At 60.4% G+C, this 15,936-nt stretch overlaps 2 protein-coding genes across 14 annotated transcripts; one reads left to right on the top strand and one right to left on the bottom strand.

The window, feature by feature from the left end:
- Nucleotides 1-1,112: 1,112 nt before the first annotated feature.
- On the bottom strand, nucleotides 1,113-2,458 carry LKAAEAR1 (LKAAEAR motif containing 1). The gene is made up of 4 exons (XM_059037504.2): nucleotides 2,040-2,458; nucleotides 1,521-1,922; nucleotides 1,267-1,389; nucleotides 1,113-1,172 (listed from the first exon to the last, which is right to left on the bottom strand). Exons 2-4 carry the CDS (start codon nucleotides 1,911-1,913, stop codon nucleotides 1,113-1,115), a joined length of 576 nt encoding a protein of 191 aa, XP_058893487.1. The 5' UTR covers nucleotides 1,914-1,922; nucleotides 2,040-2,458.
- Nucleotides 1,394-15,602, top strand: OPRL1 (opioid related nociceptin receptor 1). 13 transcript variants are annotated; one of them, XM_067013483.1, is made up of 5 exons: nucleotides 1,394-2,227; nucleotides 8,272-8,541; nucleotides 9,046-9,308; nucleotides 13,282-13,637; nucleotides 13,743-15,602. In XM_067013483.1, exons 3-5 carry the CDS (start codon nucleotides 9,076-9,078, stop codon nucleotides 14,264-14,266), a joined length of 1,113 nt encoding a protein of 370 aa, XP_066869584.1. In that variant the 5' UTR covers nucleotides 1,394-2,227; nucleotides 8,272-8,541; nucleotides 9,046-9,075; the 3' UTR covers nucleotides 14,267-15,602. The 13 variants fall into 13 exon arrangements, with proteins under 13 accessions (XP_066869584.1, XP_066869582.1, XP_066869585.1 ...); XM_067013481.1 differs by lacking the exon at nucleotides 1,394-2,227 and adding an exon at nucleotides 7,265-7,406 and having other exon boundaries at nucleotides 8,376-8,541; XM_067013484.1 differs by lacking the exon at nucleotides 1,394-2,227 and adding an exon at nucleotides 7,321-7,406.
- The last annotated feature ends 334 nt before the right edge of the window (nucleotides 15,603-15,936 follow it).

Below are 15,936 nucleotides of genomic sequence, written 5' to 3'. Positions count from 1 at the left end.
TGCATCAACGCTAAGGGTGCAACAACCCAGAACAGGCGAAGGGTCCTGTGAGGGGGAAGGGCTTGCTGAGGACACAGGGGGCTCACGGCCCCATTCTGAGCTGCGTCAGGGAGGGCGTTGGCGGCCACAGAACAGGATTCCTTGCTGGACCCCAGCTCTGACCTCTGCCCCTCCAGGACCGGTTCTCTGCTGCAGGCTGGCAACTCTGCCAGAGCCTCCTGGCAGGGGAGGGCCTTGTCTGAGGCCCCCACCTCTGTAGCCTGCTGGACTGCTGGGAGGGAGGAAAGGGAGAGCCGGCTAAGGGAAATCTCAGTCTCTGCAGAGAGCCTGTGTCGGGCAGGAGAGTAAGTTCTCGAAGGGAAGATCTGTCCAGAAACTTGGGAGGTTCTTCAGAATCCAGAGGGTTTGCAGGATGTGGGTTTGTCAGAATGGAACAGGGGCGGTGTCCTTCTTGTCCTGTGTGTGTATGTGTATGTACATGTGTGTGTGTGTGTGTGTGGGGGGGGGTCCAGTAAGGGGGATCAGAGGGGCAGAGGAGGACGGAAAGGAAAACCCGAGGGTGATGTCTGCCTGAAGGGGTCTCCCCTTCCCCGGTCTCCTGGTCCTCTTGAGGACCTCCCAGGCATGGCTAACTGTCCAAAGGCCAGCTTTGGCTTGTGCAGTCACTCTCCTGTCCAGAATGTCACCTTCCTCGCTGACCCTCTGATGGAATAACCTGCAGTCTGGGGTCCTACTTGGGTACCGTTTTTCTCCCTGAGGCTGCCCTTACCTCTGGGGGTGTGGCTGTTGGTGACCCAGGCTCCTCCTCCCATCACACCCAGGCTGGGGGCTCCCACGGACTCACAGGGCACCAGATTGCCAGATGGGGGCAGCGTGGGATTTGGGGGATTCGGGGCGTCCCTGCCCCCTGTGAGTCTGATGTCAGCCAGCTTGTAGCTTTCCACTTTGTTGGAGGAGCTGCACTCTGAGTACCCCAATGTCTGTGACATCGGATGTGGGAGACGCAGCACCCATCCTTCCCCCTTCTCTCCCAGGGTACCTAGAGGAAGGAAGCCTAGAGAGCAGGGGGCGCTTGGAAAGTGAGAACTTTATGTAGGAGGGTGGGGTCTCCATCAACGCGGGAAGAGGCTGCCGTCGACTTTCTCCTCCAGAATGGTTTCCACGCGTCTCCGCTGCGGGGGAGGAGGCACTGGGGCCGGGTGTGCGGGGCGGAGGGCGGGCTCCCCCCCTCCCCCGCTCCCCGGCCCTTCCCGGGCTCGCAGGCACCTCTTGACGGTCTAGGGGGTCTGGGATCCGCGTGGGCTTCAGCTGCGGCGGCAGGAACAGCTCCAGCCGGAGGGCGGCGCGCGCGGACTTCTGCCGCAGGATGAGGAGCGAGATCTCCTCCGCCTGCGGGTGCCGGGGTCAGGGCGCGGGGGCGTTGCGGAGCCTTACCGACGGGCGGCCCCGCCTCGCCCTCAGAGCCCCGGACCGGGTGGTCCCCCCGCCCCGGCCTCGCCCCGGCCCCGCCCCTGCCTCACCCGCAGGCGGGCGTAGCGCAGTCGGAGAGCGCGGACTCGGCCGCGGGCCTCGGCGGCCTTGAGGACGCCGAGGACCCGGTCCTGGCGCTGCGCAGGCGGCTCGAGCGGCAGCGTCCACGCGCGCGGGTCCGGCATGCGGTACCCCAGCTCCGCAGACTCGCTCGGGAAGACGGAAGCGGCCGCGCCCACGTCCTCCGGCAGGTCGCCGAAGAGCAAGTGGCTGCGGCGCTGCGCGGGCCGCATGGCCGCCAGCCCCTCCAGCGTGAGGGCCCAGCCCGGCGTCGGGGGCTCCGCCTTGGTACACCCCACGCGGGCCCCTGCGCCCTGCGCGCCCTTGCCCGCTCGCTCCCGCGGGACCCTGCGCGCGGTCCGCTTCGCCGGCTCTGGCTGCATCCTCGGGCCCTGCCAAGGGAAGACGATGTTCCATGGGCGCCCGCTCCTTCCGTCTGACCTGGCCCCGCCGTGGGTTACCAGCTCCGGCCGCCCTGGACCCCGCGCAGCCCGCCTTAGGGCCCGCACCTCTGACCTCCGCACGTTTGCCGCCACCTCGCACACGTCCCGGTCAGCTCAGCCTCCTTACTCACGAACTTTCTGATCCACTCCTTTCCTGCCCACGGGCTGTTTCTCTCGCCACTGGGAAAATGCTGAGACCCCTGAGTTGACCTGAGCCACTACCCAGGGGTGGAGACAGCTTGAGACTGCTCTGGGTGAGGCTAGGAGGACACTTGCTCCCATGCCAGGACCCTCGCTGTGTGTTCAGTCCCCCATGTCTGCGTAGGCCTCAGACCCATCTGTCTTAGTGTTAGGGGCTGGAGATGGAGCGGGTGGGCCTTCCTTATATCTTGGGCAGAGGACTCATGCTTTTCTGGGAGATGTGTGTGTGTCTGTGGGAGGTCTCACTTGTGTGCGGCGGAGTCTCAGAGTCGAATGGACAGCTGGCTTGCTGCAGGGGAGACGCGATCCCCCCAGCCTGTCCCCCGCTGGGTCTAGATGGAGTAAGGGAGAGAGGAGCCCAGGGAAAAGGTGGTAGAGGGGGAAGGGCCCACGAGGTGGGAGAGGGAAACACCTCGGAAGTCCCGGTGCAGCCCTGCAGGGCTCCTTTCCTCGCCCGGCCCAGCCCACAGCACCCCAGACCCCGGACCCCAGATCCTGGGCCGCGTCCTGGCCCACACTGGGACAGAGGCTGGCGTCCGCTCCCTCCCCCGCCCCGTCCCTAGCGGCGGCGGTCGAGTGCCCGGCCCTTGCCTCTCATTTCCACACGCCATACTTTCCGCCTTCTCGGTTCTGGGCCTCCAACTCAGCCCAGACTCTCTGGGACTTGTTGACGCGGTTGCTCGGCAACGAGGAGGCCCGCCCCTCCCCCAAGCCAACGGGGGCGGGACGAGCCCTCGGGGAGGTGCGTGGTCAGAACCGCGGTGCGAGAGCGCGGAGGTCCCCGGCCAGATGCCCCGCCCCGGGACCTCCAGGCCGTCGAGGACCAGGCGGGAGATGACCTCCAGTTTTAACAGCCCGGGGGCGCTCTCTTTCTTTTCTGAAGAGCCCCAAATGCACTCTTCTGCGGGCTGTGGGCCCAGCTTCCCGGCTGGAGAGGTCTTTGCTGGCTAGTTTTGGGGTCAGGGGGCGCAGATCTGAGGAGACCTTCGTGGTTGAGCCCCTTCCCCTTCTTCATGGACCACGAGGCCTCCCACAGCAGAACTCAGGACTCTTCACCTCTTCCAGGGCAAGTCTGGGGGTCCCAGTGGTGGTGTGAGAACAAGAGTCGGTTTTCTTTTTTTAGACCATTGTTTTGTTTTTTTAAAAAAATATTTATTTATTTTCTTTCTTTTTTTCAAATAAGTTTATTCATTTATTTATTTTTGGCTGCATTAGGTCTTTGTTGCTGTGCACAGGCTTTCTCTAGTTGTGGAGGGCTGGGGGCTACTCTTCGTTGCGGTGCGCGGGCTTCTCATTGCGGTGGCTTTTCTTGTTGTGGAGCAGGGTCTCTAGGCGCGCGGGCTTCAGTAGTTGCGGCTCGAGGGCTCTAGAGTGCAGGCTCAGTAGTTGTGGAGCACGGGCTTAGTTGCTCCGCGGCATGTGGGATCTTCCTGGACCAGGGTTCGAACCCGTGTTCCCTGCATCGGCAGGTGGATTCTTAACCACTCCGCCACCAGGCAAGTCCTTTCTTTCTTTTTTGGGGAGGCTGTGTTGGGTCTTAGTTGCGGCGTGTGGGCTCTCCGTTGCGGCACGCGGGCTTCTCTCTAGTGATGGTGTGCGCGTTTTCTCTCTCTCCTTGAGGCGCGTGAGCTCAGTAGTTGTGGTGCGCGGGCTTAGGCGCCCCGCGGCATGTGGGATCTGAGTTCCCCGACCAGGGGACGAACCGCGTTCCCTGCATCGGAAGGCGGATTCTTTACCGCCGAACCGCCAGGGAAGTCCCCAGACTCGGGTTTCGATTTCTGGGTCCTGGGCCCTAGATTTCTGTAATTTATTTGTGCATTTGTTAATTTCATAATATTTTATAACTGATTCACTTAATTGATTAATTCTTTAATTTGCTCGTGCACTCATCAGATTATTCTGGTTTCATGTACTCATTCCACAGTTGATGTTAGGCCAAAATTAGTGCATTAAGTCCGGAATTTGTTAACGTATCGGTGGTTCCCACAGTGTAAACATGCCTCTCCCCTTCATTCATGGATGTGCCAAGGTGGGCACTGAGGCCCATGGATGGTGCCGTTTTGGGAGTTCGCAACCTGAGTCCCTGAGGGGAGAGACTGTCCTGGCTTTGGGGGTGGGGTCTCAGCTGAGGTTCGGGCCTTTCTGAAGGAGGTTGTTGACTGTTCCCATTATTTTGGGAAGCTTGCTCTGGCCTCCCAGTGAGGGGTGAGCTTTTTTTTTTTTTTTTTAATACATCTTTTTTTTTTTTTTTTTTTTTTGCGGTACGCGGGCCTCTCACTGTTGTGGCCTCTCCCATTGCGGAGCACAGGCTCAGCGGCCACGGCTCACAGGCCCAGCCGCTCCACGGCATGTGGGATGTTCCCGGGCCGGGGCACGAACCCGCGTCCCCTGCATCGGCAGGCGGACTTTCAACCACTGCGCCACCAGGGAAGCCCCTAATACATCTTTATGAGAGTATAATTGCTTCACAATGCTGTGTTAGTTTCTGTCGTACAGCAAAGTGAGTCAGCCATACGCATACATATATCCCCATATCCCCTCCCTCTTGTGGGCCCATATCTCCGGAGCTGGCCGGCATGCCATCCCCCACTTCCCAAAGCTGTATGGAACTGTCCATCCTTCGAGCCCCCAAGCCTTTGCAGGAGCTGTTCCCTGGATGCGTCCCCTTCCCCGGCTTGTGCCTTTAGGGTGAGGCCTGGTTCTTGGGATTCAGCATCACCGAGGGGCTTTGGAAGGCAAAGGTCTCTGGGCTCCAGAAGAAGCCGTGAGGGCTTGGGCAGGCTGACCTACCTCCTTCAAGCAGTCCTCCCGGATACACGCAGCCCAGGCCAGTGCCACCTCCGGCCCTCTCTGCGCTCTCACAGGAGTGAGTTCTCGGAGACAGGAGTCTGGGCCCTCCTCTCAGCTTCCCAGCGCCCTGGCCAGGAGGATGCAGGGGGGAAGTGGCTCCCGGGAGCAGGAGCTATGGGGGTAGGGGAAGAATGGGCGCGCTGTCCTGCAGGAAGGGACTCGTAACTTTCCCTCTGTTTTTTGTAGGATTGAAAACCTTTGACACCCTCTCCTCCCTCATTCCCAGAGGGCCCGGTGTTGGCATAGTTCACATTCCTGAGCGGAGCTTCTTCCTGCTTCTCCACCCCCTGCAGCTCCCCTGGGAGAGGAGGTGCTCCGTGTGTCTGGGGCCCAGCCACTGTGAGGCCCCAGGCCATGTCTCTCACCTGTTTCTGGGTCCAGCATTCACGTGTTTTTCAAGGGCTGATGGAAATGCTGAGATGTAAGGGCGTGCTGATCAATGCCGAGGCCTGAAAATAAAACTTCAAAATGATATTAATAAGTATTATTAGACGACCGCAAAATTTAACATTATATTGCAAGTCTACAATTCTCTGTCACTGTATGTAAATATTAGAAAGTTAAAATCACAAGGAAAAAGTAATATTTTATGAAGAAGCCCAGAATTATGAAAATCTTTTTACTTTTCTTTGCACGCAGGCTTTTCTCTAGTTGAGGCGAGCGGGGGCTACTCTTCGTTGCGGTGTGGGGGCTTCTCATTGCGGTGGCTCCTCTTGTTGCAGAGCACGGGCTCTAGGCAGGCGGGCTCAGCAGTCGTGGCTCGCGGGCTCTAGAGCGCAGGCTCAGTACTTGTGGCGCACGGGCTTAGTTGCTCTGTGGCATGTGAGCTCTTCCCGGACCGGGGCTTGAACCCGTGTCCCCTGCACTGGCAGGTGGATTCTTAACCACTGCGCCACCAGGGAAGCCCCACTCCTTTTACTTTTTAACAGCACAACTGGCCTGGTGACTGAATTCCCTGGGGATGGCTGTTCTGGGTGTGGCTGCTGGTGACTGTGCTTTGATTCCCGTGCCCTGCTCTGGGGCGTGGGGGGCTGGCAAAGCATATGCGGACCGAGGGGCAGCAGACAGTGTGCCATCTGGCGTTGATGCGCCCTGGGTCACTGGGTGCAAGAGTGAGGTGCGTTCACGCCAGTTTGTGGCTGTCACCGGCACCCTGGGACCTGGGTCCTGCCCGGAATGTCTGTGACCTCCAAGTGTAGCCCTGGTCAGGCTGTCACTTGATATGTTGCGGACCCGTGTTCTGTGCTGTCATTCACGTAAGCTGCGTGTCTTGGGCTGTCGCCGGTACCCTTGCATGTTTTGTTTTGCCTGCATATGATGTGCATGTTTGAGGTTGTCTTGCTTTGATACAGATGCTCACACGTGTTCCCTGCTGCCCCACGTGTGACACATACGTTCCGTGTCTTATCCTGGCCGTACAGGGGTCGAGAGAGGCTGGGCCATTTCCTGGGCCAGGCCCCCTTTGTGGGAACCCGGTAGGGTCCAGGGCTGGGGGCTACCATCCCCAGGGAGTGTCGTCAGCAGCCTGGCCTGGCCCCCACACCGTCCTGTCCTTCAGCTGAGACTGCCCGTGCGGGCAGGTGGGCCCAGGCGTGCCCGATGTGCCCTCATGGGAGGTCTGTCCAGACGGGGACTCACACCCAGCCTCAAGGCAGCCTCCTAGCCCTGCCCTTTCCCCAGGCTGAAGGCCACTAGGAAACGCAGCTTCGTAAACTGGCGGGCAGGTGGGCCCAGGCAGTGGGGGCGGGAGGGGGGAGGGGCTGAGGTTGGCTGCTCAGACCACGGGGAGCCCAGGTCGGGGAGGCTGCAGGAGAGTGAGCCCCTGGGGTTCCTGCCCTGCAGGGCTCCCAAGGGGTCAATGGGATGGGCTTCGAGCTTTGCCTGGAGAATGTGGTGCACGTGTGTCCCCTGGGCGTCTGAGCCTTTGATCTGCCTCTTCTCCCATCTACCTGTGCCTCACGTGCACCCTAGTGTGGCTTTGCGTGGGTGTGGCCCATGTGTCTGTGGGTCCCTTCGAGTGTCTGTGCGTCCTCTGAGCATGTACCCATGTCTGTTTGTTTACCTGTGTGCCGATTGGGGCATCTTTGTGTGTGTGTTTGTGAGTCTTTGTGTCCTGAGTGCCTCTGTGGACGTGCCCCATGTCTCCACACGTGTCCCTGGGTCGACTGCAGTGAAGATGCAGAGATAAGTCCTGGGGGACAGGCTGGGATGCTGAGCCCTAGGGTATTTGCCTGCTCTGTCCTCTCCTGATTCGCCAGGTATCCTAGCGACGCTGCTGCCAGTTGCCTAGCAACCAGGTCCCCATCCGTGGAGACAGATGCTCCAAGCAGGGTCTGGGCTGTGTGGGCAGAGCCCGGGCAGGAAGAACGACCCCTTGACTGGGTGAGGCTGGCAATTCAACTCCAGGGTCACCCACAAGGCATGTGACCCCAGGGATGGGAAGGAGGCAGCTCCATGGTCTGCTGTGTGGGTGCTGGGGGCCCAGGCTGTGAGGGAATGACGTTCAGATGATGTTCAGGGACCCAGCTGAGGCAGAGGCGCCCTTGGTGGGTCTTCAGGTGGCAGACAGACCTGGCTTTGGACCCTGTCTCTGCCACTTTGACAGGTGGCTTCACACTGCTGAGGTGCTGAGGCTTACTGCTCTTGTTGGCACGGAGGTGATGCTGAGGCCCGCGGTTAGGGGTAGTGGGGATGGACAAGCGCGTGCCTGTGATGGGGTTGGCACCCAGGAGGCACGTGGGGCACGCTGGACAGTCCAGACATCCTGCTTGTTGATGAGGCTCTGACCTGATCAGGGCTGGCCGGGCAGGGGCCCAGCCACCCAGCCGGCAGCCCCCTGTGGCTCAGCTGCCCTGGGATCCCAGCTGAGGGGCGCTGTTCTGGGCGTGGAACTCCGGCTGGGGCAGGTCTGCATCCGCCCAAGGCCCTGCTTCTGTGTGAGATGCGGCTTCCCGTCTGTCTCTGTCTTGTGTGTGTCTCTCCGAGTCTCCGTTCCGTGTCTTTGTGTGTTTCTGCATGTCCTTTGTGTCTGTTCTTGTGTGTTTGTCCCTGTGTCTCCATGTGTCTCTCCCTGAGTCCCTGTGTGTCCGTGTGTGTGTCCGTGTGTGTGTCCGTGTGTGTGTGTGCGCGCGCGCGCGTCCACGTGTCTGCGTTCTCATGCGCACCGCCCTCCTGGTGTCCACGTGTTCGAGCCTGTGTCTGTCCGGGCTCTGTGGGTGCAAGCCTCTCTCTGTTGTTCGTCTCTAAGGGTGCGCCCTGGTCCTCGCATCTGGCCCCATCCAGCCTGGGGCCCCCTCCTCCATCCTGCGCGGCCCCGCCCCTCTGGAGCTGCAGCCTCCTCCCCTCCCCCAGCTCCGTGTTCCAGGCTGCCGCGTCTGCTCTGCGTCTGAGGAGAAGGAGCGGCTGCCGCAGTCCCGTCCAGACCCAGAGCCGAGTCGGGCTGGCGCTCCCAGCCCTGCTCTGCCGTCGGCCCAGGGTTGGCGTCTCCGGGCTCCCAGCTCCCGCGGAGGTCACCGAGGTAAGGCTGAGCCGCCGGGGGCTGGCGTGGAGGTGACCTGTGGTGGCCGCAGCTCTCGGGCGGGGCTGGGGAGGGACAGGGGGAGGCCCTGTGCTCGGCTGCCCTGTGTCCGGTGTTCCAGGTGTTTCTGGGTGTGTCTTGGTCCCTTTTGTGTCTGCGTGTGCACGAGGGTGGCTTCGGGCATCTGTGTGTGCGAGGGCGTGTGTGTGTGCACGTGCGCGTGCGCGCTGCATGTCTGTGAGCCCCCGTGGGTGGACACATCCCGCTGTGTAAGCGCATCCGCGCATCCCATGTGGGAGTCCGCAGGCCAGCTGGGACTGTGTCCCTGCGTGTGTGCACGTGTGCCCCTGTGTTCGTGCGCCCCTGTCCCTGGCATACACGTTTGCGTGTCTCCACGGGCCCCGGTGTGTGTGTACGTGCGTGCACACGCACATGCCTCCGGGTCTGTGGCCGGGGCTGGGTGGGGGCCGGGAGCTGCGCTCACGTGTCCCTGTGCCTCCCCAGGTTCGTGGGGCCTGGTGTGCGGGGCGGGGCATGGAGTCTCTCTTCCCCGCCCCGTTCTGGGAAGTGCTCTACGGCGGCCGCCTGCAGGGCAACTTGTCCCTCCTGAGCGCCAACCACAGCCTGCTGCCCCCGCACCTGCTGCCTAATGCCAGCCACGGCGCCTTCCTGCCGCTCGGGCTCAAGGTCACCATCGTGGGGCTCTACCTGGCCGTGTGCATCGGGGGGCTGCTGGGGAACTGTCTCGTCATGTACGTCATCCTCAGGTAGGCTGGGCGCGCCCCCCCCCCGCCCCGTTTCCCACCGGTGAGTCCCGAGCGGCTGCCCAGGAGAATGGAGCCGCCCCTGCTCTGGCAGGCTCGGCAGGCGGGGGTCTCCCGTTCCCCTCTTCAATTCCTGGTCCCCCTGTCCCTGGGCGGGGTCAGTCCTGAGGCCCTTGACTGTGGGGAGAGGGAGAGGCAGGCTCCGGTCCGGGTGTGCGAGGAGGTGCAGCTGTGTCCCAGATGGAGCGTCACCCTGACTCCTGAGAGCTGACGTTCCACCTGAGCCGTGGGCCGGGCTCCCAGCCAAGCTGCCACGTGAGTACCCTTCGGCCCCCGCGGTGACCCCGGAAGGCGGCTCTTGCCGGCGTCGTCCAGGTCCGGCGCTGGGGTGGCTTCGTGAAGCCCCTTCCCCAGCTCCGGGGCTCCACGTTCGCCGCCGTTGTTTGGGCCGATTCCAGCATTTGCTGGCGCTCAGAATGGGCACGGTTGTGGGGTCAAGGATGGCAGCCACGCTGCCGGGGGGACGTAATGGGGGATGGCGTGGGGACATTGTGGAAGGATGGCCGAGACAGTGTGAGGGGACGGCGTGGGGAGACACGTGGGAAGAGCGTGGGAGAGAGCGTGGGGACGGGGTGGGAACAGCGTGTGGGGATGGCACGGGGCGGCGTGGGGACATGCGCGTGTGCGTGTGTGGACACGCGCGCACACGTGTGTGCACGCACGCAGGTGAGCGTGTAAATGCGTGTACACACACGAGAGCGCGCACCCGTGTGAATGTGTACACGTATGTGAGCGTGTGCGTATACGCGTGTGCACCGCACCTTGTACGGACATCTGTGTGCGCGGACACAATACACGCGAGCACGTACATGTTGGTATATGTTTGTGAGCGTGGGCATGAACGCACGAGTGTGAACACACACGTGTGTGCACGTGGGCACACGCACGCGTGCTTAGGCATGTGTGCACATGTATGTGTGCCTGTGCACACGCCCTTCGGGCTGTGTGCGTGTGTGTGCGTGTGTGTAAGCATGCCCTTGTTCACCCGTACGTGCTGGTGTGTGTCACGTGTGTGCTCCGACGAGGGGCTGGGAGGAGCAGCCGCCCTTCCCCCCGTGCTGGCCCCGGGGTCCTGGACTCACGTGCCCCTTCGTGGCTGGAGGGTGTGCTATGGGTGAGAAATGTGGGTGGGGGTGGGCTTGTTCCTCCTTCCGGTTGTGAGTGCTCCTGGTGGGGTCTCTCCTGTGCGCGGGGGAGGTCGTCTTGCCCACGAGCCGTCCCCCCGAGAGCGATGCCTGGGAGCTGCTGTGAGCACGCCGGGCTCAGAGGCAGAAGCACGTGTTCTGAGCCGCAGCGCTGCCTCAGTGGGCGGAAGCACCTAGTGCCGGTCCCTGCTCTTTGTTTACAGACAATGTTTGTAAAGCAGTTTTAGGTTCACAGCAAAATTGAGGAGAAGGCACGGCGGTTTCCCATAGAGTCCCTGCCCTGCCCTCCCCTCCCCAGGCATAATCTCCCCCATTATCAACATCCCCACCAGAACAGTACATTTTCACAACTGACAAACCTACGCTGACACATCCTAATCACCCCCAATCCATAGTTTACCTTAGGGTTCTCTCTTGGTGGTGTATTTTCTGTGGGTTTGGGCAAAGATATAATGGCACGTATCCACCGTGACCGTATCACACCGAAGAGTTTCACTGCCCTAAAAATCCTCCACGCTCTGCTGGCTCATCCTTTCCTGCCTCCCAACCCCTGGCAAACACTGATCTTTTTACTGGGTTCATAGTTTTGCTTTTCCAGACTCTGGAATCATACAGTCTGTAGCCTTTGCACATTGGCTTCTTTCACTTAGCAGTATGCATGTAAGGGTCCTCCATGTCTTTTCATGGCTTGGTAGCTCAATTCCTTTTCACTGCTGAATAATATTCCATTTTCTGGGTGAGCCACAGTCTATTTATTCATCCACCTACTGGAGGACATCTTGGTTGCTTCCAAGTTTCAGCAACTATGAATAAAGCTGCTGTAAACATCCGTGTGCAGGTTTTTATGTGGATATATTTTCAACTCCTTTGGGTAAATATCAAAGGGTGGGTGATTGCTGGATCTTACGGTAAGAGTCTGTTTTGTAAGAAACTGCCAAACTGTCTTTCGAATGGCTGTACCTTTTGACACCCTCACCAGCATTTAGTGGTGTCAGGGTTCCAAGTGTTGGTCCTTCTAATAGGTGTGTAGTGGTATCTCATTGTAGTTTTATTTAAAAAAATTTTTATTTGTGGCTGCGTTGGGTCTTCGTTGCTGTGCACGGGCTTTCTCTGGTTGCGGTGAGCGGGGGCTACCCTTCGTTGCGGTGCGCGGGCTTCTCATTGCGGTGGCTTCTCTTGTTGCAGAGCATGGGCTCTAGGGCACAGGCTCAGCAGTTGTGGCGCACGGGCTTAGTTGCTCCGCGGCATGTGGGATCTTCCCGGACCAGGGCTTGAACCCGTGTCCCCCGCATTGGCAGGCGGATTCTTATCCACTGCGCCACCAGGGAAGTCCTCGTTGTTTTAATTTGCATTTCTCTGATGACGTAGGTGGAGCATCTTTTCATGTGCTTCTTTGCTGTCTGTATATCTTCTTTGCTGAGGGTCTGTTAAGGTCTTTGGTCCATTTTTAACCAGGCTGTCTGTGTTCTTATTGTTGAGTGTTAGGCGTTCTTCATGCATTCTGGACAGCAGTCCTTTGTCAAATGGGTCTTTGGCAAATCTGTCCTCCTGTCTGTGGCTGCTCTTCTAGTTCTCTTGACCCACTTTTCCTTTTACCAGCTCTGTGGCCTTGGGAAGACCATTTAGATCCTCTGAGCCTGAATGTCGTCCCGTGCAGATGGGGCATCAAAATAGCGCTTCTGAATCTTCAATGAGTTAAAATCCAAGCGAAGAACTTGGCACAGGCATCTCCCATCATCACTGTCCTTGTTATTTGGTCATGATTAAGGCCTCTTTGAGCTTATTCTTAATCTCTCTCAAAGAGGCAGAACGAAACCCCAGATTCCTTCATGGCAGCTTAATTGACGTGGAACATTGTCGTCTCTGGGGTTGCCACCACCACCATCACCAGCACCACCACCACCATCACCACTACCATCACCAGCACCACCACCACCATCACCACCACCAGCACCACCATTTTTTTTTTTTTTTTTTTTTTTTTGTGGTACACGGGCCTCTCACTGTTGTGGCCTCTCCCGTTGCGGAGCACAGGCTCCGGACGTGCAGGCTCAGTGGCCACGGCTCACGGGCCCACCCGCTCCGCAGCACGTGGGATCCTCCCGGACCGGGGCACGAACCCGCGTCCCCCGCATCGGGCAGGCGGACTCTCAACCACTGCGCCACCAGGGAAGCCCTATAACAAGTCTTAATTCAGTTAGCAGATAGTTATTAAGCACCCACAATCTCCCCAGACCCACGCCAGGTTCTTGCATACAGTCAGACCGCATTAGCATCTGTCCCATCCCTGTCACCGGCTCCTGTCTCGGTTGCTAGGCAACAGTGAGGCCTGGTTTGGTGTGCTCTTCCAGATTCCTGAGCCCCTGGAAACCTCTGGTGGTGGAAGAGCCAACAGTTTGGTCCATGAAGGGTCTTGGGGGAGACTTGAAAGGGAGGAGGACAGGTTCTTTGTCTCGTGAGCCCTGTCTCTGCTCTCATGCAGGGTCAGGCAGACACTCTGCTCCCCCGCCCCCCCCCCCATCTTTTCCAAGGTGGACAAGTCTTTAGCCTGTGAACCATTTTTTGTGTGCTGTAAGTACTTGAAGAATTTGTTAAAATACTTGCCTTCAGGCTCGATGCGATGGCACTGGGCTGGGCCCATGAACCTACATTTTAGCAGGGGCAGAGTGGGTGCCCGCTGTGATGGCCGAGAGGAAGGGCCCCTTGCCCTTGGCTGCCAGGTCTGCCAGGGTGGCCAAATGAAGCCTTCTTCCTCGCTGTCCTCTCTGCAGACACACCAAGATGAAGACAGCTACCAACATTTACATCTTTAACTTGGCCCTGGCAGACACTTTGGTGCTGCTAACGCTGCCCTTCCAGGGCACAGATGTCCTCCTGGGCTTCTGGCCCTTTGGGAACGCCCTGTGCAAGACGGTCATCGCCATTGACTATTACAACATGTTCACCAGCACCTTCACGCTGACTGCCATGAGTGTGGACCGCTACGTAGCCATCTGCCACCCCATCCGCGCCCTTGATGTCCGGACATCCAGCAAGGCCCAGGCCGTCAACGTGGCCATCTGGGCCCTGGCCTCTGTCGTCGGCGTTCCTGTTGCCATCATGGGCTCGGCACAGGTTGAGGATGAAGGTCGGTGCAGGGGACCCCCCTCCCCAGTGCCGCGCCCCCCGGCTCTGGGTGGCTCTCTCCCTGCCCGCCGGCCCGCCGGCCCTGACCCTGCTTCTCTGCCCACAGAGATCGAGTGTCTGGTGGAGATCCCCGCCCCCCAGGACTACTGGGGCCCCGTGTTCGCCGCCTGCGTCTTCCTCTTCTCCTTCGTCGTCCCTGTGCTCGTCATCTCCGTCTGCTACAGCCTGATGATCCGGCGGCTGCGAGGCGTCCGCCTGCTCTCAGGCTCCCGGGAGAAGGACCGGAACCTGCGGCGCATCACGCGGCTGGTGCTGGTGGTGGTGGCCGTGTTCGTGGGCTGCTGGACGCCCGTCCAGGTCTTTGTGCTGGTCCAGGGGCTGGGCGTCCAGCCGGGCAGCGAGACCGCCGTGGCCATCCTGCGGTTCTGCACGGCCCTCGGCTACGTCAACAGCTGCCTCAACCCCATCCTCTACGCCTTCCTGGACGAGAACTTCAAGGCCTGCTTCCGCAAGTTCTGCTGCGCGCCCACCCTGCGCCGGGAGATGCAGGTGTCAGACCGCGTGCGCAGCATTGCCAAGGATGTGGCTCTTGCTCGCAAGACCTCTGAGTTGGTGCCACGGCCGGCGTGACTAGGCGTGGACCTCCCCATGGTGCCTGTCAGCCCGCAGAGCCCATCCACACCCAACACGGAGCTCACCCAGGTCACCGCTCTCTAGGCTGACGTGCAGCCGCGCGTCCCCAGCCTCCACGGGCCACCCGGTGGCCTTGGAGGGTCTGGTGACATCATGGGACAGGTCAGAGCATTGGGGCTGCCCCCGAGGCAGCTGCCCTCCTAGTGGAGGGCGGGGAGGGGGGTGCAAGGACTCACCGGTGAGCATGCCCCGCCAGAGCCACCCCGGCACTGCCAAGCTGCACGGGCTGTTCCGGCCTCTCCCCTGCTGCATCCCCCGCTCCGGGTAGGCACCCGGCTGAAAGTGTGACAGCGGCTGTACAGTCCCACGTGCCCCTCGTGCTGTGTGCTTTCTGCATGGAGCCTTGCAGTGTCTCCCCTGGGCAGCAGGACTGGCCCTGAGAGTGGAACTCCTTTAGAAGGCTTCTCAGCAGGCCCGTTCCCTCCAGGACACATGAACTGTTGCGCCGCAGACAGGGCCGTTCAGGTTTGCGAGGGGGCCAGGAGCACCGCCGCAGGCCACCCTGTCGTTTGTGAAGCAGCCCCATGTGCCTGGTCTCAGCTGTGGGGTGGGGAGGGCTCTGTGGTGCTCTGTCTGGGTTGCCTGGGCCCCCCTCGGGCTGTTCCTCAAAGCCCTCCTTTCAGACTCCATCAGAGGTCAGCGGCTGTGCAGCTGTCAGGACCCTGTGTCCCGCTTGGGTCCTGGTGGCCTTGGAAGGATGCCAGTTGGGACAGGTTCTGCCCTGCACCCCCAGTGACTGACGCCCTACTTCATTTACAAGCCTCCGGTTATCTGTGGGGGAAGCCTGAGCTTCCCAGTTCCAGGTGGCTTCGTACGCAGAGTCGGAAGGAGAGCTGGGGCTGGCAGGCCTGCTTGAGGGAGGCCGCAAGGACCATCTGAGCCGTGGGGGCCCTGCCCGCCGTGACCACCCAGAGAAGTACCCTCCCAGTCTGCAGATGGAGGCTGCAGCTCGGTGACTTGGCAAGCGTTCTCCCTGCAGACGAGCTGCTGCAACATCTGCAGTGGTAGAGCTGCCTCTACCTGCCAGCTGAGCTGCAGACCTGGCCGGGTGAGCTGAGGCACCTGGAAAGAGGAGGAGGTGCTGACTCTGGACGGGCCTCTCCTGCTTTGGGGGCCCCTGGCCCTGTGGGGTCGTTCTTGGGGAGGACGGGGCTCTGTCCATGCTGCCAGCAGCGGGAGGCTCTGAGGACCAGGGCCACCGTGGCTGCATCATTTTTGTGCCAAGGCTGAAAGACATGTGCATTTGTGCCGGTGTAACATGTGTCTCCATGTATCTAGGCATGTGGACAGTGTGATTTCCCCTGCACGTAACCAGCCCCGAACCGTCTCCAGGGGCCCTGACGGAGGGTCAGGATAACCCCCTGCGCGCTGGTCAGCGCGTTCTGCTTGCCGACAGGTGTTTCTGACTCTTTGGGGGGCCGTTGGGGTAAATCCTCTGCGATTAGCATGTGGGGTGTAAGTTGATTCGTCCTCCAGCCTGCTCTGTGCTCTTCACCTGGCTGTGTACTTGGCAGACTGTCGCCCGGGAAGCTCCCACTTTGGCAAAGGGGCGACCAGTTCACGACGTGCCGAGGGCCTGTCTTTGCTTCAGCACAAAGTTTCTCGCC

Source organism: Kogia breviceps, chromosome 14 (genome assembly GCF_026419965.1).
Source record: "Kogia breviceps isolate mKogBre1 chromosome 14, mKogBre1 haplotype 1, whole genome shotgun sequence".
Classification (NCBI taxonomy): Eukaryota; Metazoa; Chordata; class Mammalia; order Artiodactyla; family Physeteridae; genus Kogia; species Kogia breviceps.
Note: the sequence above shows the minus strand (reverse complement) of the source record. Positions and strands in the feature narration are given on the sequence as shown.